The 25,438-nt window shown below is 38.1% G+C and overlaps 1 protein-coding gene across 4 annotated transcripts in view; it reads left to right on the top strand.

Annotated features, from left to right (window-relative positions):
* The window catches only part of Bdp1 (BDP1 general transcription factor IIIB subunit), a 92,817-nt gene that overhangs the window by 25,379 nt on the left and 42,000 nt on the right, over positions 1–25,438 (top strand). For 2 of the 4 annotated variants that reach the window (XM_076927281.1, XM_076927280.1), the window contains exons 9-20: positions 591–728; positions 1,320–1,601; positions 5,085–5,223; positions 6,365–6,523; positions 9,242–9,401; positions 11,928–12,019; positions 13,413–13,599; positions 15,091–15,221; positions 19,797–21,000; positions 21,655–21,836; positions 22,392–22,614; positions 24,613–24,791. In XM_076927281.1, coding sequence (XP_076783396.1) covers positions 591–728; positions 1,320–1,601; positions 5,085–5,223; positions 6,365–6,523; positions 9,242–9,401; positions 11,928–12,019; positions 13,413–13,599; positions 15,091–15,221; positions 19,797–21,000; positions 21,655–21,836; positions 22,392–22,614; positions 24,613–24,791 — 3,076 coding nt within the window. Of the gene's footprint in view, positions 1–590; positions 729–1,319; positions 1,602–5,084; positions 5,224–6,364; positions 6,524–9,241; positions 9,417–11,927; positions 12,020–13,412; positions 13,600–15,090; positions 15,222–19,796; positions 21,001–21,654; positions 21,837–22,391; positions 22,615–24,612; positions 24,792–25,438 lie in introns of all 4 variants that reach the window. The other 2 variants (XM_076927279.1, XM_076927278.1) reach the window with 1 other exon arrangement.

Below are 25,438 nucleotides of genomic sequence, written 5' to 3'. Positions count from 1 at the left end.
CTACCTGCCTTTGGAATAAAAACTGTGTGCCATCACGCCTGGCTCAGTCTACAGAGTAATGCTTTATCTACCATGTTCACTGACCCTTTTCCAGTTGATAACTACTTCTTCAAGTGTCTCAACACTGTTTTTATAAGGAAATTATTTTATATCAGAAAATGCTTTTCATTAGTTCATTGAATCTCTCACATGGAGTTTACATTACAGTATTCAAAACACCTTTATTTTTAATTAGCAAAGATGTGTTGCTTGGAATGGTTTTTATCTTGATTAAGAAAGATGTATTTGAAACTATTTATGACATAAAACTCACTGTCAAAACCAGCACTTCATTTTGCACCAACCTGATGACTTATTTTTTTGATGGTAGGGCTTGAACCCAGGGCATGCTATATAAGTCTAAGCTTTTATAGGCCCAGCCCTCATTTGTTAAATTACCTTTTTCTTTTATTACTCGATAATGTTACATATTTTTCATCCATACTCTGTTTAATAAATAAATCCATTTGATGTTGTAATACTTTAAAAACTAGGAAAAGCCTTTTTTTAAAAAATAAAAAACTTAACATTTTCCCCCTTTCTTTAAACAGAGGAAAAACGCCCTTTTGACTTCGATTTTTTTGCTCATTTGCTTCAGAAAGTTCTTGCTGAAGAGGAAAAAAGAAAAAAATCTACTAAATGTCAGAGTTTAAAGGAAAAGGCCTCCAAACCACGGAAAAACATAAAAGGTACTGATTGTGGGGTTTCATTTAGTGGTGAATTACACTATTGTTTATTATTAATTGAGAGTTCAAGTGTTAATTAGGTAGTGGACATTTACCTGAGTGCACAGTAGGAGGGAATCAAAAATCATAATAAATTATTACTTAGTAATAATAATAATAATAATAATAATAATAATAATAATAATAATAGCTTTGCCAGTTATCTGGGGAAAAGCAGCAGCTCCCTTTTAATGATTTATACTTTTGTTTGTCTGTTACATGTATGAGTGTGTGCACGCATTAATTGGTGCTTTGCAGTGAGGCCTGAAATGGCTGGAGAGATGGCTCAGAGGTTAAGAATGCTTTGTTACTCTTATATCTGACTAGCATTCAATTCCTAGTGCCCCTGTTGGTGTGGCTTACAACTGCCTATGTGACTGTTATAACTGATTTTCTCATTTCCTATTTTAGTGTGTCCTCAAGGTTTTTTTTTTTTTTTTTTTTTTTACACAAAAGTAACATGACAGAATATACTTTTGAGTATTTATCATCTTCCTTTTCAATAAGTTTTCTATAAGTAGTTCATGTAGTTATAACAATTTCTCTTATTTTTAGCAAAAACAGTAACCAGTGAAGAAGTGAATGACGATCCAGATGAGTCTGTAAATAGTAACATTTCAGATCCAGAAAGATCTCAAAAGGATGCTCAGACAGTCAATGAAGAGGAATCACCGAGTTCATCAGGACAGCACTTAGAACAAGCTATGTTAGAGCAAGACCAAAATCAAGAGAAAAAGAGGAAGAGGAACCAAGGTGAAGCTAGTACACAGGAAGCAGCAAATCTTTTAGAGAGGGTTCTTGTTCACTCGAGCCCTCCTGAAGCAGAGATATGCAAGAGTAAGTTTCAGGCTCATCCTAAGAACCTCTGTTTCACTTGAAAAGACATGTATAGTAATGAGTATGACAGGTGCTCTCCGTGTGGACAAGAGCAATCGCTAATGCCTACTAAGTGTTGTGTGCTCAGTACTATGTTACAGTTTGCCATTTCACTTTTAGTTGGGGATGGGGAGACAACTGGAGAAAACAAGGAAAGTGAAGCGGAGAATTTTCTCCAGATTGAACCTAAGATGTATTATTTCCCTTGACTCCCATGAACAGTCTTTGGTAGTCACTGTGTCTGTTAATGAAGCTCAGGTTTTTATGCTCTGTCTTTATAGGACACCTCTGTAAGCCTACACTAAGTTGTTTAATTTTGAAAAGAGCTAACAGAATTTGCATTTCTTTTTTTCTTCTTCTCATACTTTTAGTTTGCAAACGTACTGAAATTTGGGAGTTGCTTGGAGAAGAAGACTAAAACTTTAGAGGAGACTTGGGTCTTTCTTAAGAGCTTGATTTACAAATATTTAAACAAATACTAAGTTTGGAGATACTGCTCAGTAGTAGAACATGCACTTAGCATATGCAAACCCCTGGGTTTACTTTGCCTACCCTCCTTCCCCGCAAAAGCCAGATAGTCAAGAAAAGACCGAAGCAAAGTTAGTAGCAAACTGGAACAACCTTTTTGTAATGTATCTAGCTTCCTTTTACCAATATACTTTTATTCATGTACAGAATGCAGTTTGAGCGTATCTAACCCTCATTTCCCCTCCCTCCCCCCCCCCCCCAGCATATCTTTCTCTCAGTTTCCTGCCCTTTTTTATTTTATCATTATTTTTTGTTTTTTTGAGACAGGGTTTCTCTGTGTAGCCCTGGCTGTCCTAGAACTCGCTCTGTAGACCAGGCTGGCCTCAAGTTCAGAGATCCTCATGCCTCTGCCTCCTCAGTGCTGGGATTAAAGGCATGAGCCATCATGCCCAGTCAACGATTGTCTGATTTATAAGCATTAGAACATTATACTCTTGTTTACCATTATTAGAAATATTACATGTACAGGCCATGAGATAACTCAGTGCGTAAAGGCACTGAAGTTTGATCTCAGGGACCCACAGAGGAGAAAACCAACTCCTGGTAGTCCATTTCTGACCTCCACATGGGCACTGTGGTAAAACACAGAATCTCTCTCTCTCTCTCTCTCTCTCTCTCTCTCTCTCTCTCTCTCTCACACACACACACACACACACACACACACACACACACTCAGAGTAAATGAAAAAATAGATTATATACCAAAGAAAACTGGGTAAAGGGGCAGCTGCCTGTGATCCCACCATATAGGTGGTAGACGTAGGTAGATTGGCAGATTTTAGAAGTTCAAGATTATCCTTGGCTACCTAGTGAGTTTGAGGCCAGCCTATTACATTAGCTCCTGTCTCAACCAAAAGAAAGAGTTCTTATACACAAAGCAGAATAGCTTAACTGTCAGATTTCACTCTTTTACCATCTTAAGTATTGGTAAGTCATTTGAGATACTGAAATTTGGATGATTCTTCTTTATTATAGGATTAATATTAATGCTTTTCATTACATGTATTTATTTTGCATCTGTTTGTGTGCTTGAGATGGCTCAGCAGGGAAAAGACACTTGCCTTGCAATCCTGACAACTTGAATTTAGTCCCCCAAGCCCTCAAAGGTGAAAGGAGAGAACCAGCTCCACAGAGCTGTCTTCTGTGCTCCATATGCATATGATAGATAGAACATGTGGGCACTCATGCACCTGTACATGCATGCACACATGATAACAATAAGTGCAATAAAAATTTAAAAATGAAAGAGGGTGGAGAGGTGGCTCAGTTGTTAAAGGCTAAGACTCAACAACAGCAGCAAACAGCAGCAAAACGTCCTAAGTCTCACATGGTGAGTAAATTAATATTTTGTAAGAAAAGACAGTGGTCTAGTGTTGGGGTCTATCCTCGACACAGGAGCAGAGTTCTCAACTGGAAGCAGGGATATCTGGAAGGCACATAATAAATAAACACAGACTACAAGCTGACAGGCAATTTTTCAAGGCTTAAAGTTACTCTCTTTTCTCTCTCATTCTCTGCTTTCTCCCTCGCTTGTTTGTTCACAGCTTGAGGCTGCACACACTCTGCATTCTCCTGCGCGGAACTTCCACGCTCTTACACCTCTGTGCATTCCCCTTTCACTCACACACTACATGTACTCTCCTTTCACTCACACACACTCTCCATGCACACCTCACATTCTCTCTTCACGCACTCTGTACATGCTCTCTTCATGCTCACTCACCTTTTTCTTGTCCCAGTCTTTTATTGATGCTCCAAAAGCAGGTAGAAAAAAAGACACTGTACAATCATTGACAAATCAAATTCAAAAGAATAATCACATCCCACGAAGAATCAAGAATTACAATTATTCCCCAAAGTTTTAAGCTTCCTCATTCCCAGGCCTGTAGCCAAAATAATAGTAATTGCAAACTTATCATTATTTAAATTTTAACTTCTGACTCATTATACTTTAGAGCTCAGTGCTCTGAGGTCAGCTGCTTGCATTTTCCTGTGAAACTCTAATGATAAATGACATGGGCAAAGCTGCCAGGCAGGGGCCAGAAAGAATCAAGTTAACCCTTAACTCAGTAGTTCCCCTAGCTTTCTACTTCTGTACATTGCACACAATGACTCTCCTAAGAGTCCCAGTGTTTGACTTAATTTTACTAGTATAAGATTTTACATGCTTTATACTTGCTTATCGAGGGACCACTCTTAAATGTTGTATAAAACTTATTTCATAACTTTAATAGTTTTTTCCTTTCTCAGGGTCCCAATGTTGGCTCAATTTTATTTTCTAATAATTTCTTCAACCTTTATTTGCAAGTCAAGTATTAATCTGGAACTACCATTGTGCAGTTATTGCACTGTCTCCAAGATGAGAACACACAGCATGCACCTGGGCCATTAGGACTGTGCTGTGCTGTGCTGTGCCCCGTGCCTCAATTTTTAATTGTTTAAGAATCATTACATCAAGGAACACCTAATTTCACAGAATTCACCAGAGCAGAAGGAGAAGGGAAGTAGGAAAGTCAGATATAATAGAATAATTGTGCACACCAAGGCCAACTGAAAAGCAGTCACACACAAATGAAATCTGTACAGCTTTGTCCAGGGCTAAGGTCAGGAGAATTGAGAACAACTGTTTTTAACAAGGAGCTGCTGAGATGTCTCCATCCCAGCCTGCTGTGGCAGTCCCTTATTTCAGATGGCGGGTCCCCTGGAGGGTGTGCCTCCTGCTTCTCTGGGTCCCAGATGCCATCCTCTTTACAGGGAGTTGCTGTGGGCTTGTGCTTCTGAGATGTCTCCATCCCAGGCTACTTTAGACAGTCCCTGTCATTGTATGCTGTCTCCAGCATACATGGAAATTCTTTATGCTTTAAAATATAGATATCTTTGCTATGTTTTGGAATAACGTGTATTTTATATTCTTAGATACATGTCATTCTGAAGAAAATGAAAGTGAATGCAATAAAGAACAGATACCTTCCTTTGCACAAAACATAGATGACACTGCAGGTTTAACTTCCAGTGAAGAGATGGAGATGAGAGTGGACCCCATCCCTTCCACATGGTAGGAACCTGTTTACTGGCTTTATTTGCATCTTCTGTTGATTCCTGAGAGAGGAATGTTGAAGTCTCCAACTATCATTGTGGGTTTACACTTCTTTTTCTGTTTGTTTTGTTTCATTTATTTATTTATTTTCAAACCTTTTAAAATTAGGGTCTTAAATAACTTGGATTGTTGTATCTTGATTCATTTTTTTTAAAGATTTATTTTTATTTTTTTTAATTATTTATGCATGTGTATATGTCTTTGTGGGTATGTGCACATCAGTGCAGGGCCCACAGAGGCATTGAATTCCTCTGAACTGATATTATAGGTGATTGTGATTGCCTGATAGAGGTGCTAGGAACTGAACATGTGACCTCTGCAAGAGTAGCATGCACTCCTAACTGCTAAGCTGTTTGTCCTGCCTCTTGGTTAATTTTCTTATTTCAGTCATTGTGTATTATGTTCAAGCTTGGTGTGTTGGTGCACATCAGTGCAGGGCCCACAGAGGCATTGAATTCCTCTGAACTGATATTATAGGTGATTGTGATTGCCTGATAGAGGTGCTAGGAACTGAACATGTGACCTCTGCAAGAGTAGCATGCACTCCTAACTGCTAAGCTGTTTGTCCTGCCTCTTGGTTAATTTTCTTATTTCAGTCATTGTGTATTATGTTCAAGCTTGGTGTGTTGGTGCACACCTAAAAACCCAGCACTCAGGATCCTCAGGCAGGGAAATTATAAGTTCAAGGTTAGCTTGGGCTACCTGGCAAATTCAGGTTTCCTTGGACTACTCAGTAGTTCCTGCCACCAAGACAAAAAGCAGACAGACAAATCCTCCTGTTGTAGACTCCTAGATGCTGGGTTTACAGGCATGGACCACCACAATCAAGTTTAGTTCCTATCACCCATATAAAAAACTAGTGTAGTGGCACATACTGATAATCCCAGTGTGTACAGGCAGAGATGAGGTAATTCCTTGGGCTTCTCACCAGCAATGCTGAGCCTCAGGTCAATGAAAGACTCTGTCTTAAAAGCAAAGTGGCTAGTTCCTGAGCAGTGAAAAGAGGTTTTACACCATACCAGAATACACACAGTATCTTTTGGTATGAACATTTATTTCTAGGAATTCTTTTCCTCCTGATACATTTTCCCTTCCTTAGTAACCAAGAAGACATCATGCCACTAGCAAGTGAGTCCTCAGAGTCATGCGCTGTGGATTTATCTGTGTCAGAACCTGGAAGCGCTGTCTCTGGTGACATGAATAATGCTGAAAGTACCTGTTCAGAAGGAAACAGTGTTGACCTGAAGACCAAATCACCGTAAGTGTTTATTCAGTAGGACTTATTTGTAAAAAATTGATAATATTATTAAACATTTTTATTTTTTGATTCTGGGATTAAACTCAGGACTTATTAAAATGACTTACAGGCTGTGGTCCATCTAGTCTAATGATGGCTGTCTGTCAATGGAAGGTTCAAGAATTCAGTAATTGTTCAGTCCATGTGGCTGGATGTCTTAGCTGGGTTTTGGTATACACTAGGATTCCAAAGAAGTAGGCTCTAATGTTAGTGAAGGAGTAGACTTGCCAGTGCAAGCAAGCAGGCCAAGGGCAAGTGCTTCCTTCTTCCATGTTCTTTATATAGGCTGCCACAAAAAAGCTGTGGCCCCAATTAAAGGTGGCACCTTCCAATCTCTAAAGATCTGGATTAACAATGTAGCTTCCTACATCAGAGACCCAGATTAGATGTGGGTCTTCCCACTTCAAATTGTTTAAGAAAGAAAAAAATCTCTCACAGGTGTATGTAGTCGTTTGGATTTTAGTTAATTCTAGACAAACAAATTGACAACAAGGAATAGTCACCATAGAGCTCCATAGCCACCCTTGTCCACACATGAGCATGAATGCACAGAAGGAAGAGGAGCCTGTTGAGCTCAGGAATGCTGACTCTCAGGAAAGCGTGCCACAAGGGAATCAGATTTTTTAACTCAATTTTTGGGATGAACTATATTTGTTTGGTTAAACATGAAAAAGTATAAAAACACAGCAAAGTTGTCTGTGCCTTTCTTTATGTGTATGGTGAACAAATGCCAGTGACTCTAAGATGATCTCAGAGTTAATTGTAATGTACTCATACAGAACAGTTTGCAGTGTCTCCCCGTACATTTATGTAAAATTATCTTTTTTTCTTCTTTCCTTCTTTGAGACAGGGTTTCTCTGTGTAGCCCTGGCTGTCCTGTAACTCACTCTGTAGACCAGGCTGGCCTCCTCAAACTCAGATCTGCCTGTCTCTGCCTTTGAGTGCTGGGAATAAAGGCGTGCCACAACTTTCTGGCTGTAAAAAGTATCTCTATTTTTCTAACTTAATAGTGTTTCCCTGTGTGTCTGTGTTGTTTGTTCTCTGCTCATGGCCACTGAGGTTGTTTCTACAAATGCTTTTACTTCTATGCTAGATTGCAAGGGGGTTTTCTTTCATTATTTAATCAATTAGTTTGTTCACTTTACATACCAGTTGCAGCCCCATCCCCTCTTCCTAGTCCCACCCTCACAGGTCCCTTCCCTATTAACTCCTCCCCTTCTCAGAGAAGGGGGAACTGCCCCCCCCTTAGGTACCACCCTGCTCTCCTGGGGACATCAAGTTGCAGCAGGACTTAGTGCATCCTGTCCCACTTTGGCCCTACCATGATGTCCAGCTAGGGGAAGGGATCCAACGGCAGGCAACAGAGTCTGAGACAGCCCCGATCCAATTGTTAGGGCACCCACATATAGACCAAGCTGCACATCTGCTACAAATGTGTAGGGGGCCTAGGTCCAGCCTCTGCATGCTCTTTGGTTGGGTGGTTCATTCAGTCTCTGTGAGCGCCTATTGTCCCAGGTTAGTTGACTTTGTAGATCTTCCTTTGGTGTCCTTAAACAACGTGGTCTCCCCTCAGCCCCCACCCCAACACCACCTTGCTCATTCATGTCCCCCACTCTTCAAGACTCCTTGAGCTGATGTTTGGCTACGGGTCTTTGTATCTGTTCCCATCAGCTGCTGAAAGAAGCCTCTCAGGAGAGTTATGCTAGGCTCCTGTCTTTGCTGGCTGTGCCCCAGGTAGACCCCTCTGGTGGGGGATTGGTGAGGGGAGGGATCTTACAAGTATGTTTTTAAGTGAAGATTTTAAAATTGGAACTGTTTCTGTAAAAGATACACATCCATGTTTCTGTCTCTGTCTCTGTGTTCCTGCACATGCAAAGATCAGAGGACAGCTTTTGGGAGTTGGTGCTCTCCTATCATGTGGGTTCCAGGAATCAGTCTCTTGATGGCCAATGCCTTCATCTACGAGCCATCTCTCTAGCCTCCAGGTTTACATTAGCCTTCGGTTTTACATTATCAGATTTCTAAATAGTTTTCACTTTCTATGAAATCTTAGATTTACTTCTGCTCAAGTTCATAAAGTAATTTTTCTTGTTTTCTGAGTCTTCAGTTAAATGTTTGATCTACTAGGAACATATTATCAGCATAGACAAGAGATGGAGCCGGCTCTATTTTATTTGTTAGTCTTTTCTAATGTTTATTTTATTTTATTTGTTTTTGTGTTTTGAGAAAGGGTCTTGCTGTGTAGTGCTGACTGTCCTGGAACTTGCTGCGTATTTCAGTCTGCTCTCAAAATTAGAGAGGTCTTACCTCTTCCTCCTGAGAGCTGAGTTTAAAGTACTACCAAACATGCATTTTTAAATTCTGTTTATGCATTTCAACTTTTCTGTTTGAGAGACGATCTCTATTGTGTTCTAAAATCCTAACTGTTTTGGAGTAACTTTCTATTATGTTTATTTACGTGTTTATAAGTCTATTGGTATTTAATTACTGATGTTGATGGTGTATTTTTAACATCTGATAGAATAAATCTATTTTTCAGTTTTCTTTGTTATTCTAATCCTCAGTAAGCTTTAAGGAACTCTTTTAAGTTCCAGCTGTCTTTTTTTCTAGCTTTTTAGAAAAGCTTTATTTGATTATGACTGTATGTTGGTTGTAATTCAAAAAAAATTTTTTTTTAAGAGAGACTGAACAGACAGAAACTGTCAAACCAAAATCAAGAAGTCGACTCCAGAGACCTAAGCCTAATCTATCAAGGGCAATTGGGAAGAGATCAGCTGTTTCACAAGACAGACAAGATGAAAGGAACAAGAACTCACCTTCAGAACCTGCAGCTGAGAAGGTGTGGCTTAAGAGAGTATGTGGAAATTCAAAGTATAAAATACTTTCTAAGTAATTACAAATAAAATTTTTAGCTTGTAATTCAAGTCACTGATACTGATAGGAAAATATTAAAACCTAAAATTATATTTGTTTTTATTAGTCTGTTTCATATGTTTTCTTTAGAATATAGGCTATAACATTTGAAAAGAAATCTCAAATATGATAAATTAAATGTTTTCTTTTTTCTTTTTTGCTTTTTTGTTTGTGGTGCTAGAGATTAAACCGAGCTCATGCTGGGCAGACATTTACCACAGACCTACATCTCCCAGCTCTCTTTTAATTGTGTAAAACTTTTGTTCAAAATATTTCTCGTGTATGTGATTGCACGTTTGTGTTTCCTGCATCTTTGTGGGCACATATATGTGCACATGTATGTAGAAGTCAGAGGTCAGCATCAGTGTTATCTCTCAGGAGCCGTCTGCCTTGTTCCTTCAGATAAGGTTTCTTTCCTTTCTGTTGGTGAGTTCTAGGGCTCTGCTGGTCTCCGTCCTCCCAGCGCTGGGCTGATGAGCACCCTTCTTATGGAGTCATCTCTCTGGGCCCAGAGGTTTTCGTTTTTTGTGTTTTAACATTAGTAAATAATTTTGTAAGTAGGGTTTTATTGTTTTTGAGTCAGGGTCTCACTCTGTAGCCCTGGTTGGCCTATAAATCAAATCATGTAGACCAGGCTTGCCTAGAACTTGCAAAGATCCCCAGAGTGTTGGAATTAAGGGGATGGATACCATGTGTGGCAAACAGCTTTCTTATGAAAAAAATTGTTAGTTTTGTGATGATGGTTTCAAAGTATTGTTCAAAATGTTTTTATGGCTGGTGCTATGTAGTGCTAAAAGAAAGTTTCTAGCTTGTGATTTGCATTAAACACATGATCTTAGGTTGGGGAGATGGCCCAGCAGTTAAAAGCATGTGCTGTTCTTTGAATGGGCCTGAATTTTGTTCCTAGCCCTCACATCAGGTAGTTCACAACCTTCTGTAATCCCAGCTTAGGGGGACCTGCCTCCTCCTCCTGACTCTGAGTTCCCTCTACATAGTCATCCATAGGCATGCTAGTAGGCATAGGTAATTAACAAAATGAGTCTTTTAAAAATAGGTCTTATGTTTATATCTCTGTGAGCTATAGCCTTAAAATTATTTTAAATGTTTTCTAAAACACTTAAAATGCTATTTAGGTTTTTTCTTTTATCCTTATTTTAATTGTCATATATGGGACTCAGAGTCTCACAGGTACCGGTAAGTACTCTACCATTGACTTTCATCTTGATCGTGCTGAAATATTTATTATATGCTTTTTTTTTGACAGTTCTGGGACTCAAACCTAGGCAAGTGCCTTTCCACTGAGCTATGTCTTTATTTCTTATAATCCTTTTAATGTTAAATCCTTACAATCTGGTACAATAGAAACTTACGTAAACATTTAGTTATTTGTGGAGGAGGCAACAGCATACACATGGAGGTCACAGGACAGCTTACAGTACTTGATTCTCTCTCTGTGGTTTGGGGGATTAAACTCATGTCATCAGGTTTGGTGTTTAGTTCTTTGACCCACTGAGCCATTATGCTAGCCCAGATTTTATATAGAGTTTTATTATCTAAATGCAACTGCTCTAGTTGCATCTTTTCAAGTTTCTGTTTTTCTTCCTTTGGTGTGGAGGATAAAAGCCAAGGTTAACGCTATAGACTGTGAGACACAAGCATTTCCACACTGAACCATATATATTCAGGACCTCTCAGGTTTTATTCATTTTGTTCTTTCGGCATTTAAAATTTCATAAACTTCTTTTCAGTGCTATTTAAATATCTTTAGAAAACATGTTTATTAACTTTAGCAATGTAATATCACTGCATTTATTTAATTATTCCTCCATTATTGGAAAACGTAAGCCAACAATGTAGGCTGTGTTTTATAATATTGTGGTAAATATTTTAATACTTACATGTTTTTACATTACTTTAGGTAATTTTTTTTTTTTAATTCCATAGTTTGTGTGTGGGTGGAACCACAGGACATCTTGCTAGGCAGTTGGTTTTCTCTTTCCAGTATGGTTTCTTAGAGATAAAGTCAGGTGGTGAGGCTTTGGCAAGGATCTTTCCCTTTGGACCTCTCAGTTGTTTTGCTTTTTTTTTTTGAGGCAAGCTCTGGCTTGCCTGAGTAGACCAAGCTGGTTCTTAAACCCAGAGAGATCTGTCTGTCTCAGCCTCCCAACTGCTGAGATTAAAGATACCTGATCTCTTCAGTTACTTTCTTAAAATAGTTTTAGATGATATTCATGGTCAAAGAATATCAATATTTTAATTACTCTTGATGTTGGCAAGTGTCTTCTAACAATTTGTAAGATTATGTGTTTTCTAATATTTCCATCAGTATTTAGAATTTTTAGAAAATTGCCTTGTTATAAATATAAAGCATTCAAGATTAGTTTGTTTTTAATTCCCATTCAGTGGAACATTTTATTGTAATTAGCTTAAATGTAAAAAATTACATTTACAGACTCACATGGAAAAGGAAAGAGTGAATGAATCTGAAAATTTTGTCACAGAGAATACAGACAGAGAGAGTCCAGGTGCTGAAACTGCGTCTGAGTGAGTACTTGGGAAGAAATGACCTTCAGGAATGGTTGTAATTATCATTTTTTTGTTTGTTTTTGTTTTTAATAACGTCGGAATTTTCAACTGTTGTTCATTAAGTCTATTTTCATTATAGGTATTAGGAATTTTTACTAATGTTCTTTGTGCTTGGTGTTATAGATAGAAATGAGGGTGTGTGTAGAGCTAGGGCTTTATCTGATTGCCTGACATGTAGGTACACAGCTCTGGGTTCTGTCAGGAGCCACACACAAACCAGGCGTGGTGGCGTATGCTTGTGATGTCAGCACTTGAGAGATAGAGGTGAGAGAATCAAAGGTTCAAGGTTATCCTCATCCACAGGGTGGTTTTGAGGCTACTGCCTCATACAGGAGACTAGTCTCAAAAATAAGTAAATAAAGTTTTTAAGTGATCATACCATTGAATTAGCAGTTTTGTGCTTCCTTCAATTTACTAATAAGTCTTGTCAAATAAATGAATAAGATATGTTTGTGGGTGATTTGACTTGTAAAGGACTATTTAATTCAGTAGGACAGTTGATCTTCAAATATGGCTGTGATAGTAGATTCTGGGCTGTTCAGTGGGTGCCAGTCTGTCAGTCAGTACTAACTCTCTGGCATTAAACGGTGATGTCCTGAAAGAAGTAGTAGTATCACATGTTTGCCAGATACAGGTTTTTCCATTTTTAAAGTGAAATTTTGATGCTTTTTAAGGACGGCTTTACTGTGCAAAATTAATGAATACACCAAATTGCATTTTCTCAGATGGGAATTGAGGCACAGGATAGCATTTCTCTTTGATTCTCCTGAGAACCTTAATATCACCTGTCATTCAGATGTCTATAACAATTATGTCTGTAAGAGTCAACAGCACTGCTTACTGCACAACATTTTGCTAAGGTGTTTATCAGGGTCTTTCCTCAAGGTTTTCACCTATTTTTTCTCAAAGGATTTTTTGCACGTATCCAGGTGTTTCTTCATTTTTATGCACAGGGTCTGGCTGGGGGGGTGGGTATGATTTATATATTTATATGGAATGTACAGAAAAGGGTGGTGATAGTGCTTGATTTTCTTACCAGCTGCTGTCAGAGCAAGTTCTACTTTTCACTTAGATATTCAGAGAGGTTTCAGTTCATCATCGATGATAGGGAAGGCATATTGGCATAAGCAGATTGGTCTGTTGGGAGGGGATGAGGTGGTATCTGTTCATGGTTTCTGTAGCTAGGCTTCCAGGACTGTCTGTAGAGTGTAGATGTATGGTGAATATCTGTCAAGATGTTCTTGAGGATAGTTGGAAAGTATTTTGTATTTAACACGATTTGCTTATTTATGTAACCACGCAATGTTGTGACTTTGCTGTAATTGTTATTTTCACTTCTTTGTGATTATAGTTTGAGTAAAAACTCCTGTGTCCAGGAGGAGAGTCAGGCAAAGGTCTTAAGACCTACCCGACTACTGAGGAGTCGAATGCAAAGACCAAAGCCAAATGTAGTGAAAGCTGCAGAAAAAGAAAATCTCACCTCACAGGACAAAGGTGGGGATCATGCAGAGAAGAGTGAAGATGAATCCTGTGTTGTGGTGAGTAGATTGACTCTGATAACATTTATTGAGCAAGTATATAAGCCTTACTTTAAGCCTTTTCTTCTTTTAAAATAAGCTCGTGTATGAAATCTCATAGTGAGGAGTTTTGTTTATGTTACTTACATTGTTTTAGATATTTGAGCACTGTACACGACTCTTTTATATTTCTTTTTAATATTTCAGTCAGAGTCTCTCATCGTACTCCATATTTGGACTTTGTTTTTCCCTGTGCCTGAGATTTCACCCTGGTTCTTAAGCAAGCACTGTGCTCTTGAGCCACATTCTCAGCCTCCTTGTCAAAAGATAGTCTTATATGTGAACTTTAACGTTGGCTTAAACAAAATACTGGCAGTGTTTCAAGTATAATTCCAAAAACAGAGATAGCGAATTGTCTGTGTGCATGCACCGTCGTGGGTGCTTGTGGTATGTAAAACACCAAACCTAAGATCTCTTTCCTGCTAAGAAGGTATTCTCACTACTGAACTCTACCCCTGGCTCATGGAATTATAGATTATTATATACGTCATTGAAGAAAGCATCGCACTCGACTCTTTTATATATATATATATTTTATATTTCAGTCAGAGTCTAAATATTGGTATACTCTCATTGTACTCTATATTTGGACTTGGTTTTTCCCTGTTAACATGTTTTCCCTGTTATCAAAGTTATGACTTAAGATTTGGTTTCTTTCTGCTATAATTTTCTTTTTAATATTTCAGTCAGAATCTAAATCATTTATTTCACTAAATATATATAATGTAATATATAATATATAATTACATAATAAATTATATATTTAGACAGGCCCCTGGCTGGCTTCCAGCTTATTGTGTAAATGAGGATTACCTTGAACTCTGATCCTCTTCCCTCCACCCAAATGCTAAGAATGTAGGCTTAGGCCACCATGCCTGTTTTTTTCTGTGATGCTGTGGATTGAACCAAGGGCTTTGTGCATGCTAGGCAAGCACTCTTACCAACTGAGCTACATCACTATCCTTGTCTTTTGTTATATTTCTTATATTTTCTAATGTACTTATAATAATAAGTATTTAGAAATGTAAACACTGGAGGATTCTGATTAATAAGATGGAAACAGACTGAAATAGAGGAGAAGGAAGAGGAGGAGTCTGAAACATTGCTTTATGAGTGGACAGACAAGAATAGGACTCTGAGACATGGTAAAGGGGTAGCTTAGGGAATTTTTCTAAGATAGCTTAAAGAAAAACATTAAACTGTGTTTTCAACTTACTTTATAATTTTGTCACTTTTAAAAAACATTTTACTTTTACTCAAATGAGATGGGATCTTTTGTAGTTGGGTTGTTCTTAAATTCTCTTTGTAGCCTCCTGCATTTACCTTCCAAGTGTTGTAATGCAGGAAGTGTTATGTGCCTCTAACCCTGGCTGAGATGTATTTTTCAGTAAAATTTTTAAAAGGTTTGCATTTTATTTTGAAATGTAAAATATGATGAACTTTGTTATTCAGATTCCTCCACAAATGGGAAATGAGTCACATAAAAACTTGCAATGTGAAGATACTGTGTCACAGCCTGAAAAAAAGGACCCTTTTGAAAATATGCAGTCTGATCAGCCCAAGGTTCTTAATGAATGCCCAAGGTAAGCATTGTTTTATCAGTTACATATTTTGAAGTTTTCAGTATGGCTTTAGAGTTCAGTAAGTTTTAAACTAATCAGGCTATTACTTACTATGTTTGAGGAGAGGCGGAGTGCATGCATGCCTAGCATGCATGTGGAGGGCAGAACAACGTTGGCAGTCAGTTCTCTCCTCTCATCCCCATTTCCTGGGGATGGAACTCAGGTCATTAGGCTTGGAAGGAAGCACATCACCTGAGCCATCTCACTGACTCTACAAAAACTACCTTGCCTCTGTGCGTCTCAGTTTATATTGTGTATAAAAATATTTAAGGTGCTAGAGAGAAGGCTCAGCTGTTAAGATTGCTTACTGCTCTTGGCAGGGGAGCCAGCTTCCATGCTAAGCACCACACCACCCAGCATAACTGATGCATTTCCAGTTCTAAGGCATATAATGCCCTCTGGCCTCTGTGGGCCCTAGAATGCATGTGGTATATGTAAACACACAGACATATAAATTAATAATAAAGCTTTTTTACAAAAGGGGGATAAGGGTTGGCCAGGTTGGCAAGATTATTCGCTGGATAAAGATGTACTTGCTGTCAAGTCTGATGACCTGATTTCTATCTCTGGGTCTCATGGGACAAAACAAGAGAACTGATGACTGTAAGTTGTCCTCTGAGCTCCATGTGCATTCATGCACATTCATATCAAATAATGTAATTGCAAGTTGTCATTATATATGACTTTATTTAAAAAGTGTTTGAGAATAATTCTTTTCAGGCTGGTGAGATGGTTCAGCAGTTAAGAACACTGGCTGCTTGCTCTTCCAGAGGTTCTGAGTTCTATTCCCAGCAACCACATGGCGGCTCACGACTGTCTATAAAGGAATCTGGTGCCCTATGCTGGATTGTAGGTGTACATGCAGATAGAGCTCTCCTACATTAAAAAATATATAAATAACTTAATTAATTAAAAATAACTTTTCAAAGATGATTATGTCATAGCTTTCATATAAGTTCTTAAGTTATAGGTGGCTTGAAGAAAGCTATTTAATATAAACTAGGATCTTTGTTAATAGGAATATCGTTTTCACTTACTGTGTATGTTAATTAGGTGTCTATTTCCAAATAAGAATGTTACTTCTTGGTAGTGTTTGATTTTCTAAAATTAGGTCAATAGATGTAGAATTCACCCTTCTCATAGACAGAGTTTCTGTTTATTATTTTACTTGTGATTTTACCAAACTAGATTGATGGAATTATTAGGATGCGTATAGTATGGTAATATTTGAAGTACGTAGATGCAGAGGTAACAACATGGGCTTCCATGTATCTAACGTTTACATTTAACATTAACATTTAACATTTACATTTCAAGTCTGGCCTACAATGTACTTTTTAGAGCTATTTAAATAGCTTCTAACTTGAACTAAAGGCTAGCTAGGTTTTCTTCACTTTAAGAATTCCTTCCATTATCTATTTTTTTCTTCGTAGTCGTCCTTTAGCTATTTAACTACCAATGTGCCCTGTACAGTTCTAGTTCTAGTCCATGTTACACATCTCAGATAATAGATTTTATTTATCTGACTGACTGATTTTGTGTTTATATTATCTAGATTTAAATGGGACTCCTTTAATTTTGGTGTCTTAGAAGAAAACTAAGTTTTTAAGTGTTTATTGAGTTTTAGCACTCTGGCTAATGTTTTTAATTTACTTATTTATTTACTTGTTTTATTTTTTGAGAGGGTTTTGTGTAACCCAGAGTGGCTTTGCATTCACTCTATACACGAGGGTGACCTTGAACTTCCTCCTCCTGCCACCACTTCCCAATGTAGCTGGATTCGTACACCATATGCCTCCCTTTGTTTTTTTTTGTTCTTGGGGGTTTTTTGTTTGTTTGTTTTCTGAGGCAGGGTCTCTCTGTATATCCTTGGCTGACCTGCTACTCCCTCTGTAGACCAGGCTGGCTTCAAACTCAAAGATCCTGGCTCTGCCTCCCAAGTACTAGGTTTAAAGGTTTGGTCCAGCACCACTCCAAAACTTCCCTCTGTAAAGGCAACGTGTTTACTGATTTACCATGTGGTACTTCTGACCTTTACACACCCAGGAACCCTGGAAACAGTTTTATTTAATTTTGTGACTGTGTATAGATAATAGGCAGTTTCACATTTTCTCAACTCAACACTGTTCTGTTGAAGATTCTCTTAGAGAAGGGAAGGAGTCTCAGAAGGAAGAGTACATTAAAGATTCTTAGATCAAGTCATGTTTTTTTGAAACTTACTCTAGGATATTTAAAATCCTTTTTACTTCAAGGGAATATATGTTTGTATTTGGACGTGATTTGAAACGGTTTGATGTAGTTCAGGTTGGCTTCAAGCTTATGTAACCGAGGATGGCCAAAAACTTCCTGTTCCTATACTCCTTTCCTTTCTGGTACTGGAATTACAGATGTATGCACACCTCTTGGCTTATTCTTGTCTGTCAGTTTGTCCACTTTCATGATAAATGTAGGGCCAGGGCATTAGGCCTGGTGGCAGGGGCCTTTACCTGCTGAGCTTTCTTGGGGCCCAGTATTCTTTGTCATTCATGTATGTAATATACGTGATTGTATCTGCTCCAGAGAGCCTCCTCCCGAGCTGTACACCCCTGTGTTTCTATCCTCATGTATATCCCAGTTCTGTTTACTTATTTTTGGTAACCTAATGAGTCTCGTTAGTGCTGCCTATTGGAAATGCTAACTGGTCTTGTGAGCTTAGTCTTGTGCAGTTGGCCATAGCTGTGCTGACGGCCATGCCATGTCCAGGAGACAGTACTTTACAGCACTTTTCCTCATCCTCTGACTCGCCCATTCTTTCTACCCCCTCTTCCATAATGTCCCCAAGTCTTAAGGGGGTTCATACATATGTCACATTTTCGGTGTAGCACTCAACAGTCTTATTTTGAACACTTTGACTAGATATGAGTCTCTGAATTACCTGTTAACCAATACAGAAAGAAACTTCTCTGCCCAAGGTTGAGAGTAGCCCTAATACCAAGTCTCAGCACAAATACTCAAAAGATAGTCAGATTCCATATCTGTTTAGGGAAACAACAGTATAAGGTTCCTAGCTGGGCCATAACCTCCTCAGGGAGGGGCTTTTGAACAGGTTTATAGTACAAAGCATCAATTCCCTCCTGTTATGGAGGCCTCAGATCCAGTCAGAAAGAGATTATTTCCCACACATGCTTGGTGTATGAACATATCCACATGCATGCGAACGCACACACATATATCTTTATGACACTATTGTACCAGTGGACACACCTTGCCTGGTAGGTCAATATTGTAGCTTCAGGGTTCCCTGGGTTAGACCATTGATGACTTTCTTCTCCGGTGTTTGCATAGCATCTTGCCACACTATGAAAAGTAGGCAGCAGGGAGGAGGTTTTCTGCTTAGTTCCAGTTTGATTTTTCTATGTCCTGCAACCAAGAGTGTATTGTGTCTTCAGCAATAGGATCTTACCATCGAGTTATGGTGAACAAGCAAGAGCAATGGTGATAGCGTCTGTTGTTTGAGCGGCCGCAGAAGCCTTCCTGCCCAGTAACTCAAAGTATCTCATATCTGGCACTGAGACTTTTCATTTAATAAGCCTTGTCCTCAGGAAAGCATTGTCTGCCCATAGAAGGTGTCTATATTAAAAGTGTGTGTGTGTGTGTGTGTGTGTGTGTGTGTGTGTAAAAATTAGCTCACAAAGTAGTGGATTTCTGTAATTTTTTTTATACTTTCTTAGTTTTGGTTAATCTAGTCATTTCATTTTCCTCAAACCCAACCCAAACTTAACCCTTTAACTCTCAGTATTGCACTCCCCACCATCATAGCACACATGTTCTGTCTTACCTGTTACTTTGTAGAAGTGAAAAGAATCATAAACAAAAGTCTTCCATCACTAGTATTAAATTTTTACTTAATATTATCAGCTATTAAAGTTCATGTTAGCTATAAATACCTCAATTAAATATAGTTTGAAAGCGTGTCTTATTCTGAAGGATCTGTCATATGTGATTGTATAGGCTGGTTTTATGTATCAACTTGACACAAGCTAGAGTCATCAGAAAGAAAGGATCTTCATTTGAGACAAATACCTTTATGAGATTCAGCTGCAAGGCATTTTCTCAATTAGTGATCAGTGGGGGAGGGCCCAGCCCATTGTGGGTGGTGCCATCTCTAGGCTGTAGCCCTGGGTTCTATAAGCCAGGGGAAGCAAGCCAGTAAATTTCACCTAGCATGTGCTGGGATCAAGTGTGTGTGCTGGTTCTTATATGTCCTTTAAAGTTTTATCTGTCTTTTGAGACAGAGTTTCTTTATATAAGCTTGCCTGTCCTGGAAATCACTTTGTAGACTAGTTGGCCTCAAAGTCACAGAAATTGTCCTGCTCCTATGTCCTGAGTTCTAGAATTAAAGGCAAGTGCCACTTTGCCTGGCAAATCTGTCTTTTTTAAAATTTGAGAGTTTTTAGTGTTTCTATAGGTATTTCATACCTGTAATCTGTTCAGCTGGCAATCTGGATTAAAATTTGTATCTTTTCATCTTTGTTTTTTTCTCTCTCTTTTTTAAAGTATTCAAGAAGGTAATAAAGGAAATAAACTGAAACAAGCCCCAGTTGTAAGGACGAGATTTCAGAAACCAAAACCAAATGCAGGAAGAAGAAGAAGAATATCCTCTAAAGAAGGGATACCAGAGGAGACGCCTATTTCTGGAGAAATAACGGCAACTTGGGAAGACATTCCAAGAGCAGACCCTTCCCCGAGGGAGGAGGTACCAAGTGTACCTGCTGCCCCTCTTACTGCTGCTTCCACCAAGGACTCAGAGTCAGATGTGAAAGACAGTGGCAGAAATGACACAGCTTCTAATGTGAAGATGTCAGAAATGACGGATGTCACTATGGAAATGGAGACAGGTTTGGAAACAATTGGAAGAGATACTTGCCCAGGGGAGATGGGAGCAGAAATGATTGACATCCCTATGGAAACGGAGGCAGGTTTGAAAGCATCTTTAAATGAGACTTCTTCTATGGAGAAGGTGCCAGAGCTGATTGATATCACTGGAGAAATTTGCACAAATTTGGGTGAAACTGGAAGAAAAGAAATATTTTTACAGGAAAATGGCCCCAAGGAGGTCAGTCCAGTTAGTGAATCAGAGACAGGTTTGCAAGAAACTGGAAAAGAGTTGGCCATGAAAGAGAGCACACCAGATATGACAGATAGCATTGAAGAAAGGGAGGCATATTCAGAGGAAGCTGAAAGACAAGAAATATCTGCACCAATAAAGGATGCAGAGGAGGCCAAAGCCAAGGGTGAAATGGAAACACCCCTGGAAGAGATTGGAGGAGAAACTTTCCAGAGAGAAGAGGCAGCAGGCACTCCTGTGGAACAGTTGGCCAGCAAGGAGGATCCATGTGGCAGTGTGTGCAGAGAGGAGGTGGAAGTAGAGTCGAGCACTGTAGAAGGAAAGGAGCTTAGCCTGAAGCACACTGGAGAAGGAGACGGCTCCTCCATGGTCCTGGTCTCAGGAGAGAAGACTGCCATTGAGGAAACGAATGGAGATTCGAAAGAAACAGAAAGAGAGAGTTCTGTCTCTTGGGAGGGTGCATCTGGAGAGATCCATGTGGGGGAGGAAATGGTGGCAGACTTAGAAAAAACAGAAAATATAGATGTTTCCTCAAGAGAATGTGAACCAGAAGAACATACTTCAGGGCGGCCTGAGGCAGATGTAATTCCGAGCAAGAGTGACAGCAGCACTGGCCCTCCCCAGGATAGAAAAGTATGTATTTCCCTCAGTAATTCTATCATTACCCATACATCCAAATATTCTTAAAATCTCTAAGAAAAATCTAAAGTCTTTTCCAGTCCTAAATTTTTTTTTTTTGTTTTAAGTTCTTGAAGCACCTGTTTATTCTCTTAAAAAATTCAAAAGATTGTTTTTCTAATTTTGAGAAGGTTACTAATTTTAATAGCAGTTTGAAGTTACTCATTTAGATAAAATGTATTTAGGAAATTAGCGTAAATTTGTACCAACCTTAGTATAAATATAGGCTAAAATTATTTACTATAGTTCTATTTACTATATGTTTTTATTCTCCCTGTCACATTAATGCCTCTACTTTTAAACCTTTTAGTAAGAAATTCCTCTTGTCTGTAGTTCATACTCAACAGCATTTTTGAGGATTTCTTTTTAATGTGTGTATATAGGTAATTGCATCTGTGGTTTAGAATAGTTATAATATACAATTGGCATTTCTGAAGGGAAGGCATTCCTGAGGTCTAAATTTTAATATATGTGGGTTTTATATTTAACAGTTAAAAACAAGCTTCTGTATTTTTAAATCACTGTTTTAGAAATAAGCCTTTCTTTAAAATGTGTGAAATGTTTCTAGAATTTCTGTTTATGATGATATATTATGATTCTTTTCTCTAGAATATTAGCAGTAAAATATCAGTGATTCCTACACTTTTGGAAGAAAAAGAAACTAGTGACCAGGATGTATCTAGTCATTTACCTCATGTGGACTCCTCTTCACAGAATTCTGGACATCATGAAACAGACCAAGGGATACAGCTTTCAGATGTTCTAGAGCAGTTTTCACATCCTAATTTAAGGTACAAGTATGTAGGTCTTTGTGCCTTTAAAGAAAAAGAATGTAAAGTTCTATTTGCAGATTATGTTAAAGTAGGTGAGCTTTCAAGCCATAATATGTATAGGATAGTGTTAAAAGTTTTAAGATAGTTTATGGAAGATGAGGGGAGAGGATTAAGTCCACTTTGATAGCCAGTGGTGAGATTTATTAACAAATTATATGTAACACATATTCAGAAATGAATATGGCCTGGATTATACAGTACAATGTTTTTCAGAATTTAATGAATAGCTCCATTTTTTGTCTCCTTAAAAATTAGAATGCAGCAGATATGATGGTGCATATCCACAGTCCTCATACTTGTTAGGTAGAGACAAAAGAATGAAGGAGAATTGAAGGCCAGCCTGGCTTAAGAGAGCATATTGTATGCCAGCCTACGTTGCATAGGAAGACCCTGAGTAAAAACAAAACCAAAGCAATTTGAAGCTTACTGCCAGTCTCTAACGCTGTCCTAAGTTCCACTCACGTTCATACTTCAGTACATTCTAATCATGTTTATTAATGCTTGTTCCCGAAGTAAACCTCTTCCTCGAGAACAGAAGCCACTTCAAGTTAAACCAGCTCCTTTTCTGAGAAGTCGATTCAAAAAACCAAAACCAAACTTGTCAAGAGCAGCTTTAAAGAGAGCAACCATAGAAGCAGAGCATTGTGTACCTGGGAAGAAATCAGAAGCATACAGAATGGAGACTGACATGTTGCAAGAGAACAGTGACCAAGCTGATTCTCTCTCTTCTCAACATGTGAGTGATGAATAAGGTGGAAGTTATGTTTGTGGAATTTTTTTGTTGTTACCATGGTTATTAAACTATTGCAAGTTTATATAATTTTTACTGTGTATGGTGTTGTCCTATGCTTACTGTCATCATTCCATATAGTTGATGTTAAATATCTGTTGTCTGGTAGGCAGGTGTGGGTGTGTGTTTAGGAATGAATCTAAGGTATTCTAGACTCTATTTGGTGACGTTCTGGTTATGTCCCATAGCCAGATGATGTAACAAGTTCCTCTTAAGGAAAAATGGGAATAATGCTGCTTTATTTCATTCTGTTGTTAAGGTAACATGAAAAATGAAATGCTAGGTATGAGTTAAAGGAGACATTTTACTTACTTCATTAACTTGGTTTATAACAAGTTCAGATTGTATGTCAGAATTTAAACAGAATTAAAATTGAAATGTTAATATTAAAATCAGTGGTTCTTTGTTTTTGTTTTGTCCTTGTAGTCCTAGGAACCTTCAGATGTTAGGACAGCTTTCTATCATTGAGATAGATCTCAGCCTTCTTAACTTTTATTTTGAGATAGGTTCTCATGAAGTTTGCCCATGCTGGCCTTGAACTTGTACTATGAAATCCTGAACTTGTCATCTTTCTGTCTCGAAAGTAGCCTGGCTAAATTGAATACATTTAGTTTTTTGTTTATGTGTATGAATGCTCTGCCTGCATGTTTGTCTGAACACCAGAAGAGGGCGTTAGATTTTATTACTATAGATGGTTGTGAACCATCATGTGGTTGCTGGGGATGAACTGGAAGGTTTCTAGCAGAGCACCCAGTGCTCTTAACTGCTGAGCCCATCTCTACAGCCCCAAATTGAATTTTATTTTAAAGTACCGTTTACAATTAAAATTCATATTTGGCATTTTAGAATAATTTTCTATGTTTGTACTCTCCAACTTTATAAAAGTTAAGCTACTTTTCCTGTTTTATTTTATGTGTATGGGTGTTTCACCATGCACACAGTGCCCGCAGAAGCTAAGAAAGCCTCATATCTCCTGGGGTTGGACTTTTACCGATGGTTGTGAGCCACCATGGGTTTGTTGGGAGTAGATCCTGCATCTTCTGGAAGAGTAGCCAGTGCACTTAATGCCTGAGCCATCTCATCTGTCTGATAGAAAAACTACTTTTTATGTAATATTTTTCATTACAAAATCTTTAATTCAGAGAATTATGTCTGTATTCTAAAACATGAGATCCCTATATCCCATTTCTTTCTCCTCCCTAATTAATGTGGCAGTTGTGAATGTATCCATGTAGATATATAAGTATTACATGCCATAATGCCATCATCCCTTAGCATCTGATATTTCCATTTCACATAATATTTTAAACCTCTTTTGGGCTTAGTACAAAGAAGAAGCTTTTTAAAGTGGTTGTATACTGGAATATATAAGGCTAAGCTTGGGCGTGCTGCAGTGTGCACTTTATAGTTCTAGCTATTTAAGAGGATAAGGCAAGAGAGCTGCAGTTCAAGGCAAGTTTAGCAAATAGACAGAAGAGTGAGAACCTGTCTCCATCGTGGTGGCACTTAGGGAGGTAGAAGGAGGTCAGTCTCTTGAATTCCAGGCCAGCCAGAACTATACAATCTATCTCAAATAAAAGGAAGGAAGAAAGAAAAAGAAATTCAGATTTAGTTCAGTGGGTAGAGTATTTCTCTTGCATGTATGAGGACCTGTTATCAATATCCAACAATGTCCTCCCAAAACAATAAAAGGAAAATTCAATTTTCTATTGATAAACTGTCTTACTATCTTATTTCCAGTGTTTTGTTCATCTTTTATATTTGGAAGATAGTCATAGCTTTATTCATGCACATTTGTATACTTGTTTAAATAGTTTTGTAAGATGAGTCTGTAGAAGTAGAAGTTCTGCGAGGTAGATAGCACACCGTGTTATCTACAAAGCATGGGATGCTTTATTCTTAAATTAATGCTCTGTGATTTTTTTTTTCTTTTTAAACTTCTAGAATGTACCTTCCCTAATGGCATCAAGAAAAAATGATAAATCAGGTCATGAGGAGGAGGAAGCTGTGATACTACCATGTACACAGACTGAAAAGGATCCTTCGCCGCCAAACTCGTGTGAACATAAAGAGGATTCTCAGTTAACCCAAAACCAGGAAAATGGCTTAGTTGTTTCTATTGGGTAAACAGTGATATTTCCTTAAAAATCTAAAATAAGAGAGGCTTTTCCTTGAAATACCGTTTTATTTAAAAAAAAAATAAAAAGTAGATAGAGAATAATTGGTCTAATTGATAGGGCAGGCCACCTAAAATGGAAAATTAGATGGAATTGAATACCTTTTAATGCTATATTTATTTATTGTTAACTTTAAGATTTATGAAAAGTAGTACACCAAAAATATATATGCATATGTATTATAAATTCTTTGACTTTTAAAAAGTTGACAAAATATATACATAAAATAAAATTTACCATTTTTAACCATTTTTAGTTGTACAAACACAGTGAAATAAACCATAAATCATTGTCTTACTGTTTTACGAGCAACACCACCATCCATCCATCCATCCATCCATCCATCCATCCCAGAACACTGTTTTCTTTTTCATAAGCCTTTAAACGGAACTTTGTATTCACTAAACAGCAACTTCAGCTCCTCTTCTTTCTTCTGTTCTTGGCCTCTGCCATTCTGTCATCTGACTCTTACACATTTGGTTATTAGGCACATCACATACGTTTATTAATATTTGAGAATTGAAATGAGCTTCCTCTGCCCAACTCCCTCACCCCTTTCTTTCCCCCTTTTTCCTGTGCTAGGTTTAACCTGG

The sequence above is a fragment of the Arvicanthis niloticus genome, chromosome 29 (assembly GCF_011762505.2).
Source record: "Arvicanthis niloticus isolate mArvNil1 chromosome 29, mArvNil1.pat.X, whole genome shotgun sequence".
Taxonomy (NCBI): Eukaryota; Metazoa; Chordata; class Mammalia; order Rodentia; family Muridae; genus Arvicanthis; species Arvicanthis niloticus.
This window is presented reverse-complemented; position numbering and strand designations above follow the sequence as displayed.